Raw genomic sequence first — 14,871 nt, 5'->3', positions numbered from 1 at the left:
ATCACAGTAATAAGTTGAAGGCAGTGTTTCATACCGGAACGGAACGGAACGTTATACCGGAACGAAATAAATATTTTTTGGTCCAAATACCGGAACGAAATACCGAAATAAAAAATATTCAAAATACCGGAACGGAACGAAATACCGTTATTTTTTATTTCGGTATTTCGTTCTAAAAAAATCCAGGATAGTTGCTTCAAATGCTTCGTTCATCAATTAAAAATCATCGTTTTTATTTGTTTTAATACAATCACAGTCAAATCACTATGACATCTCTTTTGTCATACATGTTATGTGACGTAATAACCACCAGACAACCATCTTTGTTTGTTGCAACTAGCTTATACTCCGTTTGGTTGACTTATTTTAGTGTTGGTAAGCAATGAGCATTGATATTTAACGTCATTAGATATTTTAGCCTGTGTGTGGAACTGTCTTTAGAAGACTTTTGTAGGTTTAAGTAGTGGAATAAGTGCGGGTTATGATTGGTAACATAACAGTGATACATGTTACGATTTTCGTTTTTATATTATTGCCAGGATATTTTAGATTAAGGGATGGGTCGAAAAAGAACAAACCAAGCGTGGAATTTTTTTACTGAAGTAAAGAAGAAGCAGAAAGTTGAAATAAAATGCAGGCATTGCGAATTTGTTTTTGAAGGGATGGCTCATGGCGGAAACATGTTAAAACACATAAAAAATGTCCATACTGATGAATGGATTGACTTTCAAAGAAAAAAAAGTGCCATCGCAAATAAGAAAGCTGAGAAACTTGCCAAACAAAAAAACTTTTTTAAACCAAACAACAGCCAGCAGGCCGACAAAATATCTGTAAATGTCCAATTTCAAGCATGTCCAGAAGACATTAAGCAATATGCTATAGAAGCGGTCACCAAAAATGGTCTCCCTCTTTCAGTGTTTGAAGCGTCTGGTGTCAAAAAAATGTTAAACCCTCTTCTAAAGTCAGCAGATCTCACACTTGGCCGCAACAAGATGAGAGATTTGACGATCGAGGCAGCTCAACACAAACGAGAAAACTTAACCGAGCAAATGAAAGGTAAACTGGTTTCTTTGAAAATTGATTTGGCTACGCGCATGGAACGCCATTTTATGGGGATTAATGTTCAGTTTGTCAACGGGAGTGAACTTGTTTTAGCAACATTATCCGTTCAAGAGATGACAACTCGTGCCAGAGCAGTTGATTTAGTTCCGGTTATAATTCAAACTTTGTCGTTGTTTGGTGTCCACATGTCGCAAGTTTATACACTAACCACTGATAATGGCAACAATATGATAAAAAAGCGGTTGTTTGCTACGTGATCTTGAAGAAGATGAACAGAACAGCAGTGACGAAGAAAATGATGACAGTGAGTGGCAAAGTCCCGGAACCGACAGACAATTGCTTCAAGAAATAGAAATGTGTTTGTTACAAACAGATACGTCTAGAGGTGGGCCAATTTCGGTGAGATGTGCTGTGCATACGCTACAGTTAGCTATTTTAGACGCCTTGAAAGATTCTGTTGCAAACAACACGATTGTTAAGGTAAGGGCTGTGGCTAAAATTCTCCGAAAACCGAATGTTCGTTTGGCTCTCAGACACAGAAAGCAAAAAATGGCTGTTCTTGATGTTGAAACACGGTGGGGCTCGACATACATGATGTTTCGTGGTGTCCTAGACTTGCGAGACACAATTGACGAAATAAACACGCAAGGTGTTCCTGTTGCAGGACTTTGCTTGTCAGAATCGGAATGGAACAATGTACGTCGCATTGTTGATGCATTGAAACCGGTGTTCGACGTAACCAAGATTTTACAAACCCGAAATATTGCTGGAGGGGAGTTCTATGCCCACTGGATTAAACTAAAGACACAATTATCTGATTATGATAATCCTCTTGCAAGAAGTATTGCCAACAATCTGAGAAGCAGGGAAAAGTGTTTGCTTGGCAACGCAGCTCTACTTGCTTCAGTATATGTTGATCCGAGGTACCGTTGTCTTCTCTCAGCTTCCGAAAAGGGCGTCGCAAGAGCACAGCTGCACGAGATGTGGTTAAAACTAAAAAAAGTTACAGACGACAGTCAACTTGAAATGAGTCCAGTCGCCAGCACTTCCAGTGAGCAAAACAGTCCGGAAGGATACCAAAGAGCTGGGAATAGAGGATTTGATTCAGAAGATGACCTAATTGAAAAGTTGTTGAAAGCAAAAGATTTGGAGCAAAATACTTACGGAAACCTTCCCAAGGCGACCGAGTTCAATGACGCCCTCGACGTGTACGAACAGTCCAAGCGGGTTGACAAAAAGGAAGATCTTTTTCAGTATTGGAACAACAGCTCTTCTATAATGAAAGCAGTAGCACAAGTGGCAGCGGGGCTACCAGTTACACAGGTTTCGGTAGAGAGATCATTTTCTGGGCTTAAACTGATTCTGGAAGCCAAACGCAACCGCATGAAAGGGGACATCATTGAAGCAATTATGTTGTTGCGAAATAATGTGTGATATTAGTGGCAATAATAAATTCAACTTCACTCTCCTTCACTCCGTGTTTGTGCGGTTTGTTTTTGGTAGAAAAAGCACAAGGACCGAAATACCGAAAAATACCGTTATAATTTTATTTCGGTCAGACCGGAACGAAATGAAAATATCGGTCCAGAACGAAATAACGAAATAAATAAATTCCTCAGAACGAATAACGTTATTATGTTTCGTTCCGTTCCGGTATGAAACACTGGTTGAAGGAAATTGAATCAAAAAGTTCAGAGCTCTTTTCGATTGGATGGAATACTCATTTTGAAGGCCAGCCCAAAAATTTCCTATATTCACCCCAGCAAAGTCAATCTTAAGACTTGAATCTTTACGCAGTCGAAGAAACTCAATTTTGCCGTAATATCATCATCACAGACAGCTTTCTTCAACAGAGAATGGCTTGCTAATCCACAAAAAAATATGTCGTTCTTTAATTCCAGGAAAATACCGATCAATCGCGATATTTATTGCATTCAGGTGGCTAGATATATCTTCAGTGAAGTTGCATTTCTTATTTGGATCAGATTGCAATAGCATTGTTAAATTAGGAAACATACTTGTGTCGCCTTTTTCTGTCAATCTTTCAAACAGTTCCACTTTGCATTTGAAAGCTGCTACTTTGTCGTGTGTCGTATGCAACCATTGACGACCTCCTTGCAGAGTTAGATTAAGGGAATTCACTTCGAAGAAAAAACCACCCAAGTAAGCCACCTTCAGCAAAAAGTCATTACTTTTCATTTGGTTGTGCATATTTACTCCTTTTGCAGATCGTTCGTTTTCAAGAAAAATAGCAGCTTCTTCTCGCAGCTGGAGCAAACGGTTCAGCACTTTACCGCGAGATAACCACCTTACCTCCGTATGCAGCAAAACAACTTTAAAATCAGACCCCCACTTCTTCACAGAACGCTGCAAATAGCCTTGATGTTGTTGCATTATCAGAAATATGGTTTACAATTTTCACTACATATTGTAACACTTCTTGAAGTCCAGAAGGGAGAATTTTCATGACTAAAGCAAAGCGGTGAATCACACAATGAGTAAATGATACATGAGGAGCAACACTAGTTACTAATCCTTTGAAACCAGACCTGGGGCGGCATTACGAACACATCTCGCTAAGTTTAGCGAGCTCGGTATTGACGCACGACCTCGTTAAGTTGAGATTTGGTATTACGAACCCCCGTCTCGCTAAACTCCTCGCTAACTAACGAGGACCTCAGACCACTCGCTAACGCTAAATTGTTGTTGACAAAGCCACACAGTCACGTCGGAAATCAATTGTGGCTACGTATTTTGTTGGTAAAAGTTTGTACAAACGAAGAAAAATCGCAAATGTCGGTTTTAATTTAATTTTGAAATGGTGTTTGCGAAGAATAACTGTATTGGATTGATGCCATCAATTCACGAGGATTTACACATTTTCCAGTTAAAATAAGTTGCAAAAATTCCGGTAAAAAGTATCTGATGCTGGAAGAACAAGTCCTTATTATATACTTCCGTGTGCGCAATACAGTTTAAGAAATCTAATTTGGGCAAACACAACATTTAAGTTATTGTACTAACCGTCCGTGTGGTAGTGACTCAAAGTTGTTTACACCCTCCATATTTTCTTTCAACACTCTAGCTATAAGATGAACGTGTCAAGATAGATTGTTTTTATTGATCACAGTAGTTATTTTGTGTTAAATTTATAAGATTGTCATGTAGTTGTTCTAGTTTTAAAATACTTGTCCGTTTTGTAATGTGTCCCAAATCTCTGCCTGCAATACTGCCATTGAGGAACCTCCACAAACACAATAAATGTAATGATCTGCATGGCAATATTGCCTGATACTGAAGTGATTCCAGGTCAATAACATGATTGTTTGAACAGCATGTACTTGTGTTTATTAGAAACAAAAAGTGACAGTGTAGCATTACATGAATAAAATTGAAATGAAAGAATCGAGAAAACAAATAAAACACAAAAACTTTGAACAAATTTACGATTGAGTTGTTCTAAATTACCATGTGAGGTGGGTAATAGACAGAAACACTAATGTACATAATACAAACACCATGTACAGTATTAACACTGAATAAAAATGTAATTGTTAAGTGCCTAAGGCTGATTGTACCCTTTTTTTTCTTTTTTTTTTTTCTTTGTAATGAGGACACTGGTTCTTATTTTTTTTTAAATCTGTAATTGAAAAATGAATATGTAATATTGGGATGGTTAATTGAAGATGCAAACCATAAAACCTTATAAAATGAGTTGTACAAAACATGTGTTTAGGTCAGTGGTTCTTATCCGGTGTTCGATCGAACCCCAGGGGTTCGATGAAGGGCTTTTTGACGTACAAGACAAATACTCGTTTTCGTCAAACTTTAGAGTCCATATTCGCTAAAAATGGCAATTTGTGTTTGTCAAATATCAAAACACTGGAAGGTTAGACTTAGACAGGGGTACACAACCTACGGCCGCATGGCGCCGCAGAGTCGAATTTGTGCGGCAGTGAACATGTTTATTAAAATATATATGTACTGGCGGCCGTGAGGTAAATAAGACTCCTTTGCTAAATATTTTGATTGCTCTAAACAGTTTTTGTGGTACTTAAAAGAGCATTACCAGCATAAGAACCATACACGTCAGACTTTTTGTACGCCTATTGTGTGCAAACAACGCGAACAAAACAGGTACCACAAGTATCACAATAAAGATTATGACATCATAAACACTTAGGACAGATCATCGTAATGTGCAGCTCAATATGTACAGAAATTAATCTGGACTTTTTGGGCGCTATTAGATGGTAAATAAAATATAAACCAATCCAGTATTTTAAAACAAAAGTAAGCAGGTAAATGGCGGTCGTTTGTGAAATAAGAATCTGCGATGCGGCCGTCCTAGCAAAAAGGTTGTGCTCCCCTGCACTAAGGTTTTATTTTCTTTTTTTGACGTAACAAAGAGCATTATGAGCGTTGTTCGGAAGCAGAAAAACAACGAAATTTTGTTCGCAGCAAAAACACATATTTTTCATGTTTGTGTACAGATGCTAAAAATACTAATGCTTAATTTTGGTAAAAACTAAAAATTGCCGGAATCAAAGCAATCCTGAAACAAGTTGCTTGTATTATCATGTCAGAATTTAACAAAATGACAAACAGTAACTGTTGCCACTACGTTTGAAAAACAAAACACTAATTATGACTCACCAAACAAAATGGGTTAAAACCTAGGATGTAACTTTGGGGTTCGACCAAATACTGAAGAATATCATAGGGGTTCGGTCGTTATAAAAAGGTTAAGAACCACTGGTTTAGGTATATATAATAAAGTTGTCATTGTTTTAAACATAAATGAAAATCACCCTAATGTCACCAGTTAGAAATTATAAATTATTTTATAAAGTGCAAACCTACGTTAATCACAGATCTTACCGTATTTTTATGAAGCTCCAACGTTTTCTTTTCATAAAAATTATACCAAAAGATGTTTTGCACCTTTTCTAAGATATGAAACTTCCATTTCAACTGTTGTCCACGTTTCAATAAATTCTTGCAATGTTTCTTGATGTTCTTATGCTACTTTATCAAATAAACAAATCCCAAACTGTCCGTAAATTAGGAAATCCAAACATTTTGAGGTTATATTGCAAATTTACATTAAAAACAGCATAAATGACAGGCGAAAATTGTTTGTCGCAAGGTGTCGCATAGCGCGGCGTGACGATTTTGCTGAGTCAGACGTCTTTTTTCTTACGATTTTGACGCATTCTCTCGTATTTGCGTCAGGCTTTAGCGAGGCGTTTGCGAGGACACTTCGTAATACCAAATACTTTACCGAGTTCCTCGCTCGTTAACTCCTCGCTAAAGATTTTTTTTACCGAGCTCGGTAAGTTAGCGAGCGAGGAAGTGTTTATAATGCCGCCCCTGGATCCAATCATAGAAGGAGCACCATCTGTACAGATACCAGCAAGTTGTTTCCCATCAAGAGCGTGCTTTTCAAAAAAATCTTTTACAATTTTGAACACATCTTCTCCTCTACATGTCGTTGAAAGTGGTTCAGAAAATAAATATTGTACTTTTACGTTGTTTTCAAAGATGTAGCGAGCGTAGACCAGCAACTGGGCACAGGACGAAATATCAGTGGACTCGTCCAATTGCAAAGAAAATAGTGGGCTGGACTTTACCCTTTCCACCACTTGTAACAAAATGTCTTGACTCATTTCAGAATAGCGTTTTTTGACAGTGTCGTTGGAGAGCGAGATTTCTTTTACCTGATTGGGGAAAACCCTCCCAGTACTAGAGTAGTTGCTTCAATGAGGCAAGGCTTTATGAGTTCCTCGCCAATTGTGTGAGGCTTTTTTGCCTGGGCAATGCGGAAGGCGATGCGATATGACGCCTCCAATACTGCTTTGTTTTGCCCACGTTCCCTCAGAATCGAGGCGACAATTTTTCAAAAGCTCAGAGTTTCGCCAAAAGTAGTCAACTGATTTTCCTACTAATTCACTATGGCCAGACTTCAAATGCTGCTTCAATTTGCTTGGTTTCATAAGTTCAGAAAAGCTTCTTTGTAACTTCGTTTCTTTGGAGGCATTTTAATAATTTTTGGGGTCTAAATTAGCTTTACTACTACGAAAGAATAATTGACGAAGCAACAGCGATTCCTAATCAGAATCAGTCAATAAACGTTATTTAACGACATATATTTCACCCGTAAGGGCATCATCAGTCGTCTGTCAAACAACGGGTGTAAAAGTAAAACCAAAACCAAGTAATAAAACCAATCTAAATGAGCAACAGACCAAAAAGGAAACAGCAACCTGCTACAAACGCTTGCTAACTACGCAAGGTCTAAACTCAGCCACACGAAAGACAAAGACTGCCAAAAGCGATAAGGGATCGGTGCGCACACAGAAAAAAGGGGGGACAAGATAAGCGCTTCGGTTAGTGGCAACGAAGGAAAACCGGAGTGGACACAACAAACAAGTTAATTTTACCTGGTCCAAAAGAAATACTAAATAAAATCAATAAACAATAGCAACCAGTAAAACAAATGAAGTTATGTTACCGCACCCTGGGCAAAACCATTTTTTGTATGTTAATAGTGGCTTGGGTAATTTTAAGTCACTTGACTTCGCAAGCATCCAAGACTTTAAAAGGCGGCTGCTGTAAAAACGTGACATAAAAACAATCGGCGATATCGGGATGGGTGGCGAAGAGGTGTGGATGTTATGTTGCAACAGCGCTGCATTGTCATTACCTTCTTTAATTTCTTGTTCTCTCCAAACGGATCAATGGTGGTTACATCGGGTGCTAAACCGTTTTTTTGTTTGACCAATGTATTGTTCTTTACATATGTTGCAGGTAGCGGCATACACACCATAGTTTTTGCAGTCCAAGACTTGTTTTAACTTTATTTTCTTGCCGTGTGGGGTAAAATGATACTGCTCGTGCACCATCGCTTTATGTTCACCATGGTTGCCACACAACGCGCACCTTTTGCAAGGACCCGATTGGCCGTTAGCAACTTGTTTAAAATGTCCATGGGCCAAGCCTTTGTAGTTTGTAAGCGCTTTGCCGATGGTCAAAGCTCTTATGTATACGACCTTAGCTTTCGTCGTTACTGCAAGAAGACGTGGGAAAGACGTACCCCAAACTATTCTAGGTTGGTCTGTTTCCTCTTTTGGCGGCGCGAAACTCTGTGTACACCTTCTCGCTTGTTTTAAACATTGCTCAGTAATTACATCCGGAAAAGCAGAACGATGGCACTTCTCTCGAAGTCTTTCCAGACTTAGCATGTAGTCGCCCTGCAATTGATTAAATCTTCGTAGTCTACTAGCATCACCCAACACAATCCCACGAAAAATGTACCGAGGGTGATGAGAGGTCCCATGCAAAAATAAACGGCTTTTAGATGTTTCCTTAACATGGTCTTGTGTTGTGAAATGCAAACTGTTCGAACTTGAATAGCAATGAGCTACATATTCGACGCGACCATGCTCATCCTTGTTGGAGAATTCCCTAAAAGTAAGTTTGAGCCCTTCTTTTAGGAAAGCACCGTACAGCGCTTTTTTGATGGCGATTGTGGTCCTCTGGCCAAGTGAAATCCACAAAATGTCATCAATATACCGCTTAAATATTTCTGCCTTCCTTAAAGTTGCAGCGGCTGTTTCAACAACAAAGTGCAAGGCTATGTTGGCAAGCGACACCGAATGATTTTCGCCAGTGGCAATACCTTTCTGCTGTTTGTATGCGTTTTCCCCGTACCTTATGATCGCATTGTTGATAGTGAACAATACTAAATCTACCAGACATTTACGACCCATGGGAGAAAACCCGGAGTAACGTTTAAGGGCACAAGAAAGATACTTACGGATTAATTCCCTTGGTATATTTGGGTAGAGGCCCACAACATCAGCAGCAACGATAAAGAGCTCCAGTCCGTCTTCCTGCGACTGTTCATGTTGTGACTGCCAATTGATTAAACACTTGAGATAATGTTGGGAATCTGAGCAGTATTCATTGTTGTTACTTCTGCAATATTCTAGACTTATAGGCTTAAGCAAATGTTCAAGAAGCGACGTGCAGCGAGAGAGGTGTACTGCCCGCCGCTTGGAGCAATATATATCGTTAAATAACATTTGTTGACTGATTCTGATTAGGAAGCGCTGTTGCTTCGTCAATTATTCTTACAGATAATTCACTATTTAATCAGTGATCGTCGACAGAAGATGCCTACTATTTACGGGAAAGATCTTGTAATAAACACTAAATGCCATTTTACTACTACGAAAGAAACAAATGCTACCTCACGCCTATGATCCCTATAACTAACTGGACTATACCGTTAATTGTATACCAAACAGATATTTACGAGAGACTCTAGTTCTAGTTTTATGACATCACAAATATCATCATGGTTATGAGTGAGACATATTGAGACTTTTAGAGTAGAAGCGCATGACATCGAAGTTACTTCTTTTTTGTTTTGAAAATATGGCAGGACGCCGAGAAATCTGTTAAGATTAACTTTTTATTGAATTATTTTGAATAAATCTTACCCTCATTACAAAATGTTTGCTGGTTACAATAATGATCATCAAGAATCTAAAGATAACTATAACAGAAAATCTATGTTACCCCTTTCAAAATGCCAAATTACCCACAGGTTAAGAACCACTGCACCGAGCTATTAAGAGGTGATTTAAATGTCATATGTGACATATCAAAACTTCGTTTGTTGTTGGCAACTTTTATTACCCAGTCCTGAAGATTATAGTAACAATACAAACAATAAAATCAGCCTTAATTTATGCTGGGCAAAAATGCGCCACAAACGTCAGTTTAATTAACTAAACATTGCATAAAAAGACCTACCGTGCGTTAAATATTATTTATTGCGTCCTCCTAACAAGTAAAACTTAAAAGCAGGCACTAGTTTTTCCACCAAATGCGCTTTCAAAAACTTCAGAGTTTAGACTACAGTGCATCAATCACGTGGTCTCCCGAGATTAATCAGCGACCATATGTGTTCATTTATCGAGATTGCTTTTTGTGATTTATATTTTTTCTTTTCGGTCGACCCCATTAACCCTGAATAATCAAGCGTAATGACTTTGGTTCATCAATATTGTTTAAATTCCCGCGTGTGCAATCATCTCTTTTCCCTCGAGTCGCCGGAATATGGGCGATAATCCTAACCGGATGGGTTATAAAGGTATACGGACGCTTTGGATGGGACATGGTGAAGGAGTCCAGAGAGCAACGTCCGATTGAGGATAAGGGTAACGAAGGAACTCGAGATACCGAACAAACAGCTCCTTTATACCCTAAACTGACATGAATTATAACTGACACGAGTAATGTCTTAAAATATAACGGATATTTCTTGAATTAAAACGGATATGGCTAATAACTCTGACATGAAAATCTATCGGACATGACAATGCACCTTTGATGTTATGTGTCGTAAATTGACGACAGACTATAAGAATGATTTTAGATTTGTTTATTGTCCACCGTCCCAAAACGATAATGCGCTTGTTCATATTTAACTAATCAACGTGTCGAACGGAAATAAAGCAGAAGTTTAAAAAACGGTAAACAGGTGATAAGCATGCGCTTCCGGGCACCGCAATTTATTGCGGCCGCGTTTTTTCAACGCACCCTCGCTCATTGAGTGGACGAGTTTTCATCTCGTGTTCTAAACAAACAATAAGTCGCTAGGCGCTACGAACGCCTCAATGCAAAACAGTCCTATCACAGACTGTAAATAAAACACCTATAGCATTTGAACGGTAGGCGCAAAATATCCCAAAAAAACGGTGCTTTCGAAAACTGCAGGTGCGCTTGGTCCGCTAGGTACTTCGCTTGGTAAACTACAGGTAACTCGTTTTAATTCAACGAAGCCCGTAAATAGTGCAGGTAACCTTTTTTGAAACGAGTAAACTCGTAGTTACTGCGACGTAACGTAATAATGCTGTTATGTACTGTTTTTAAGGTAGGGTTAGGGTTTAGGGTTTAGGGTTTTGGTTGTGTGTTGGGACTATCGTAACACTTTTCCAGCATTATTTGCGTGTTTTAACGTTAACTGCAGTATTTACGATTTGACGCATAAAAACAGACAGCTGTAGTGTTTTCGACTTACGTCGTACCTATTCTGAGTTTAATCGCACCAAAGAGAGTTACCTGCACTATTTTTAAGTTACGTTGCACGAAAAAAGGTTACCAAGCGCACCTAGCGCACCTGTAGTATTCGAAGGCACCCAAAAAAAACTTGTCAAGAGTTTACCTACCGAGTTCTTTCAGCAATGGTGACAGACAATAAGCGACTTGACCGCGAAAGCATGCACAACTACTTATAATAGCGTCGCGTGTCCAACGCAGTGGCCAAGCCATTTGCCAAATTTTACAAGCCATTCACAAGAACCCACGCCTAATAAAACCGTAAAAAAACTTAAATCTGCAAAGTACTAAGACTCGTTTGATTTTCTTTTACAGAATTCGAAACTAGAGACACGTGACGAAATGCAAATCAATTATCATTGTTATATAAATCCTACGTGTTGTGTCATGTGGGATTAAAGGTTGTAAAAAATGTCCAATACGTTTTAATGTCTCCTTATTCTAAAATGTCATTATATCCCTTAAATGTTACATGTTTTGTTAGGGCATAGTTAGGGACCTTTAACAAAAAGCGGTTTGTAAGATTTTTCAGACAAAACAAGATACGGCAGGGAGTTGAAATAGGCACAACACATCCGAAAAAAAAACATTGTTCGACAAGGGGAATTTTGCATCAATCACGTGGTCTCCCGAGATTAATCAGCGACCATATGTTCATTTATCGAGATTGCTTTTTGTAATTTATATTTTTTCTTTTCGGCCGACCCCATTAACCCTGAATAATCAAGCGTAATGACTTTGGTTCATCAATATTGTTTAAATTCCCGCGTGTGCAATCATCTCTTTTCCCTCGAGTTTCGTTGCTCGTTGTTCACTCAAGATCGCCATCGATTTTAATCTTGATTTAGTATTTTTTCCGTTCTTTAATCAAGAATTTTCCATGTATAAATACTGCGCTCATAAACGTAAAAATGATTCTATTGCTAAAGCCCGGTTTACACCAAGCGCGAACGCGAACGCTGCCTTTTTTCCTCACGCGAACGGCGCGAAAATTCAAGTTTACACCAGGCGCGAACTTCGCGAACAAAAGCTGTTTCACTAGCTTATCTGACTAATCTGTTCCAGCTTTTTATGTACACTTGCTGTTTGCAACCTATTTTTACGGATTTACGTGCGTTAGTTCGGACATGACTTGTTTCTGTAACCAAAATGCACGTTTGGTTGTTGCTGCGCAGCGAAGAAAACGAACCCCTAATGCTTGTATGTTTCTAATTTTGCATCTTAAAACGTGCAAGTCGTCAAGGTCGTACTGGGTACATCCTATTTTGGAAAAAAGAAATCAATTAGGTGAGTTAAAAAAACTAAAGTACTTGCAAGGTTGCCTTGAAAGTTAAAAATTTAACTTTTGTAATAATGTAATTAAAATTTTCAACGTAACAGGAGAATACCATCGCTTGCTGCAAGAAATGAGGTTGGAAAGGGAAACAAATTTCATCACCTGCTTCAGGATGACACCTGCTGTATTTGATGAATTATTAAATCTTGTGGCTCCCAAAATAAAGAAAGTTACAACAAACTACCGAAAGCCTATTTCAGAAGCAGAAAGACTGGCAATAACATTAAGGTTGAAACTTGGAACTTGAGAGTTGAGATGTTTCATGAGGAAAAACTTAAATTTGACCTTTTTATTTTTAGATTTTTAGTGACTGGTGATTCCTACCAAACAATTGCCTTCTCATTTCGTACCCACAAGTCTACGGTGTCAAAAATTATCCCAGAAGTGTGCAAGGCAATTTGGAAAACCTTGCAACCAGAACACATGCCAACCCCCACAAAAGTCATGTGGCAAGAAATAGTGGAAGACTTTTATAAACATTGGAACTTTCCGAACTGTATTGGTAGCATTGATGGGAAGCATGTTAGTCTTCAAGCCCCAGCTAACAGTGATTCTTTATATTTTAATTACAAGCGAACCTTTAGCATTATTCTCATGGCATTGGTTGATGCCAACTACAAGTTTATTTATGTGGATGTAGGTGCCTATGGAAAGCAAAGTGATGGAAATGTGTTTTCAAATTATTCACTGTATAAAGCACTGAATGCAGATGATTTAAATGTTCCAGAAAGCCATTACCTTCCTGGCACAACCACTTCTTTTCCACTTGTGTTAATTGGTGATGAAGCATTTCCATTGAAAGAATATTTAATGAGGCCTTTCCCTGGTAAATTTCTCAATTCTGAAAGGCGCGTTTTTAATTATAGATTATCTCGTGCCAGACGTACAGTAGAAAATGCCTTTGGGATTATGTCCTCAAAATTTAGAGTGTTTAGAAGACCATTAGCAATTAAACCTGAACGGGCTGATGAAGTTGTAAAATGCTGCACTGTGCTACATAATTTTCTTCGGTTTCATTGTAGCTACATTTGACCATGAGGATACAAGAGGTACTTTACATAAAGGGCAATGGCATGAGGATCAAAATGCAATGCTGCCATTAAGATCAGCAGGGGGGTACTACTCAAAAAATGCAGCTGAGTTAAGAGAAGAACTTGTTAGGTTCTTTACGAGTGAAAATGGAGCTGTTCCATGGCAACCAACCATCATTTAATGTGTTTTATTGTGCTCAAAACATAAAAAACAGTTTACATCACATTCGCTGCTCAAGAAAATTCAATGTTATGTATTAAATCTAATGTTTGCCTCTGAAATGTTGCTTGTTGTTGTGGTGTCATTTGCTCCAGTCTGCTGTTTATGAACTCGCAAAAAAGTGATGAGCTTGTTTTTGGCGTAGTGTCTTTAAATTATGTTACATAAAGTTGGGTTTCAATTCAGATGTACTTAAAAAGTTAATTGTTAGCACAACATACATACCTACTGGTGCCTTAGAAGCCTATATTAGATCATCTATTTTGTCCTCCCACCTTGTTTTCTTCCTTGGTACAATTTCTGTGTTTTCTATAAAAAAGTGGGCTAAGGTCAAAATTTTATCTTGTTACACATCCACTAGCTAAAATACTTGAGCTTGTGGGTTGACTTTCCCCGGATTGAGTGGATGTTGAAGCCTCTTCTGGGTCTACATCAATTAGAACAATGCTTGAAGCAGTGCTGAAAAAAATGTTGTAATAAATGCTCAAAAGCAGAATTAAAAATAGAAATGTTACCTTCTGGGTTTTAAATGTTGTTGTTTTTTTTTTTTTTTTTTTTCTTCCACGGGGTTTGAACCCAGGAACCTCCCGGGGACGAATCCCGATCAGGGTTTTTTATGTCTGTCTGTATATGGGTCAGGCGCGCCAGACCATTCGGTCAAGTTCCTGCCCTGGGTTTTAAATGTTCGTCCAGAAAACTCATAGTTTCATACAGTGCCCACTTCTGGAGATTTGTTGCAGCTGCTCCAGACTTAAAGGTGGACTGTTGTTTCTTTTTTTCTCTTACATATTTGTCTCGCAATCTTTTCCAGGACTGCTTGCATTCTGTAACTGAAACATACCAATGTGTTTGTAGAAATTAAGTTAATTACCAAGACAACTTCAGTCAAAGTATTTAGTATTCAAACATTTGAGACTAATTATATTTGTTAGTACCTGGTATATTTGTGGATTGGGAAACCAACATCCATGATTTTTCAGTTTCACTTCTGTCCCTATAACTTTTCAACTTTGTGTTGTACAAGCTCTCGTACTTTCTTACTTCTTCTATTAACACCTCATCTACCAAATCAAAGCTTTCCGAAGTCATTT

At 38.3% G+C, this 14,871-nt stretch overlaps 2 protein-coding genes across 2 annotated transcripts; both read right to left on the bottom strand.

Annotated features, from left to right (window-relative positions):
- Positions 1-6,293: 6,293 nt before the first annotated feature.
- Positions 6,294-6,731, bottom strand: LOC145234154 (protein FAM200C-like). Its single transcript, XM_080098922.1, has one exon. The coding sequence runs from the start codon at positions 6,729-6,731 to the stop codon at positions 6,294-6,296; it is 438 nt and encodes a 145-aa protein (XP_079955048.1).
- A 7,387-nt stretch (positions 6,732-14,118) lies between these two features.
- On the bottom strand, positions 14,119-14,871 carry LOC145234153 (uncharacterized). The gene is made up of 3 exons (XM_080098921.1): positions 14,716-14,871; positions 14,450-14,610; positions 14,119-14,241 (listed from the first exon to the last, which is right to left on the bottom strand). Exons 1-3 carry the CDS (start codon positions 14,867-14,869, stop codon positions 14,119-14,121), a joined length of 438 nt encoding a protein of 145 aa, XP_079955047.1. The 5' UTR covers positions 14,870-14,871.

The sequence above is a fragment of the Phallusia mammillata genome, chromosome 6 (assembly GCF_965637545.1).
Source record: "Phallusia mammillata chromosome 6, kaPhaMamm4.hap1.1, whole genome shotgun sequence".
Taxonomy (NCBI): Eukaryota; Metazoa; Chordata; class Ascidiacea; order Phlebobranchia; family Ascidiidae; genus Phallusia; species Phallusia mammillata.
This window is presented reverse-complemented; position numbering and strand designations above follow the sequence as displayed.

Bases quoted from the DNA above. Each gene is read 5' to 3' on its own strand.
- LOC145234153 (XM_080098921.1), bottom strand. From the start codon at position 14,869: ATGACTTCGGAAAGCTTTGATTTGGTAGATGAGGTGTTAATAGAAGAA. The intron at 14,611-14,715 runs GTACTAACAAAT...GGTATGTTTCAG, and splicing joins CCAATCCACAAATATACCAG to TTACAGAATGCAAGCAGTCC. The intron at 14,242-14,449 runs GCAGGAACTTGA...AACATTTTTTTC, and splicing joins ACGAACATTTAAAACCCAGG to AGCACTGCTTCAAGCATTGT.
- LOC145234154 (XM_080098922.1), bottom strand. From the start codon at position 6,731: ATGAGTCAAGACATTTTGTTACAAGTGGTGGAAAGGGTAAAGTCCAGC.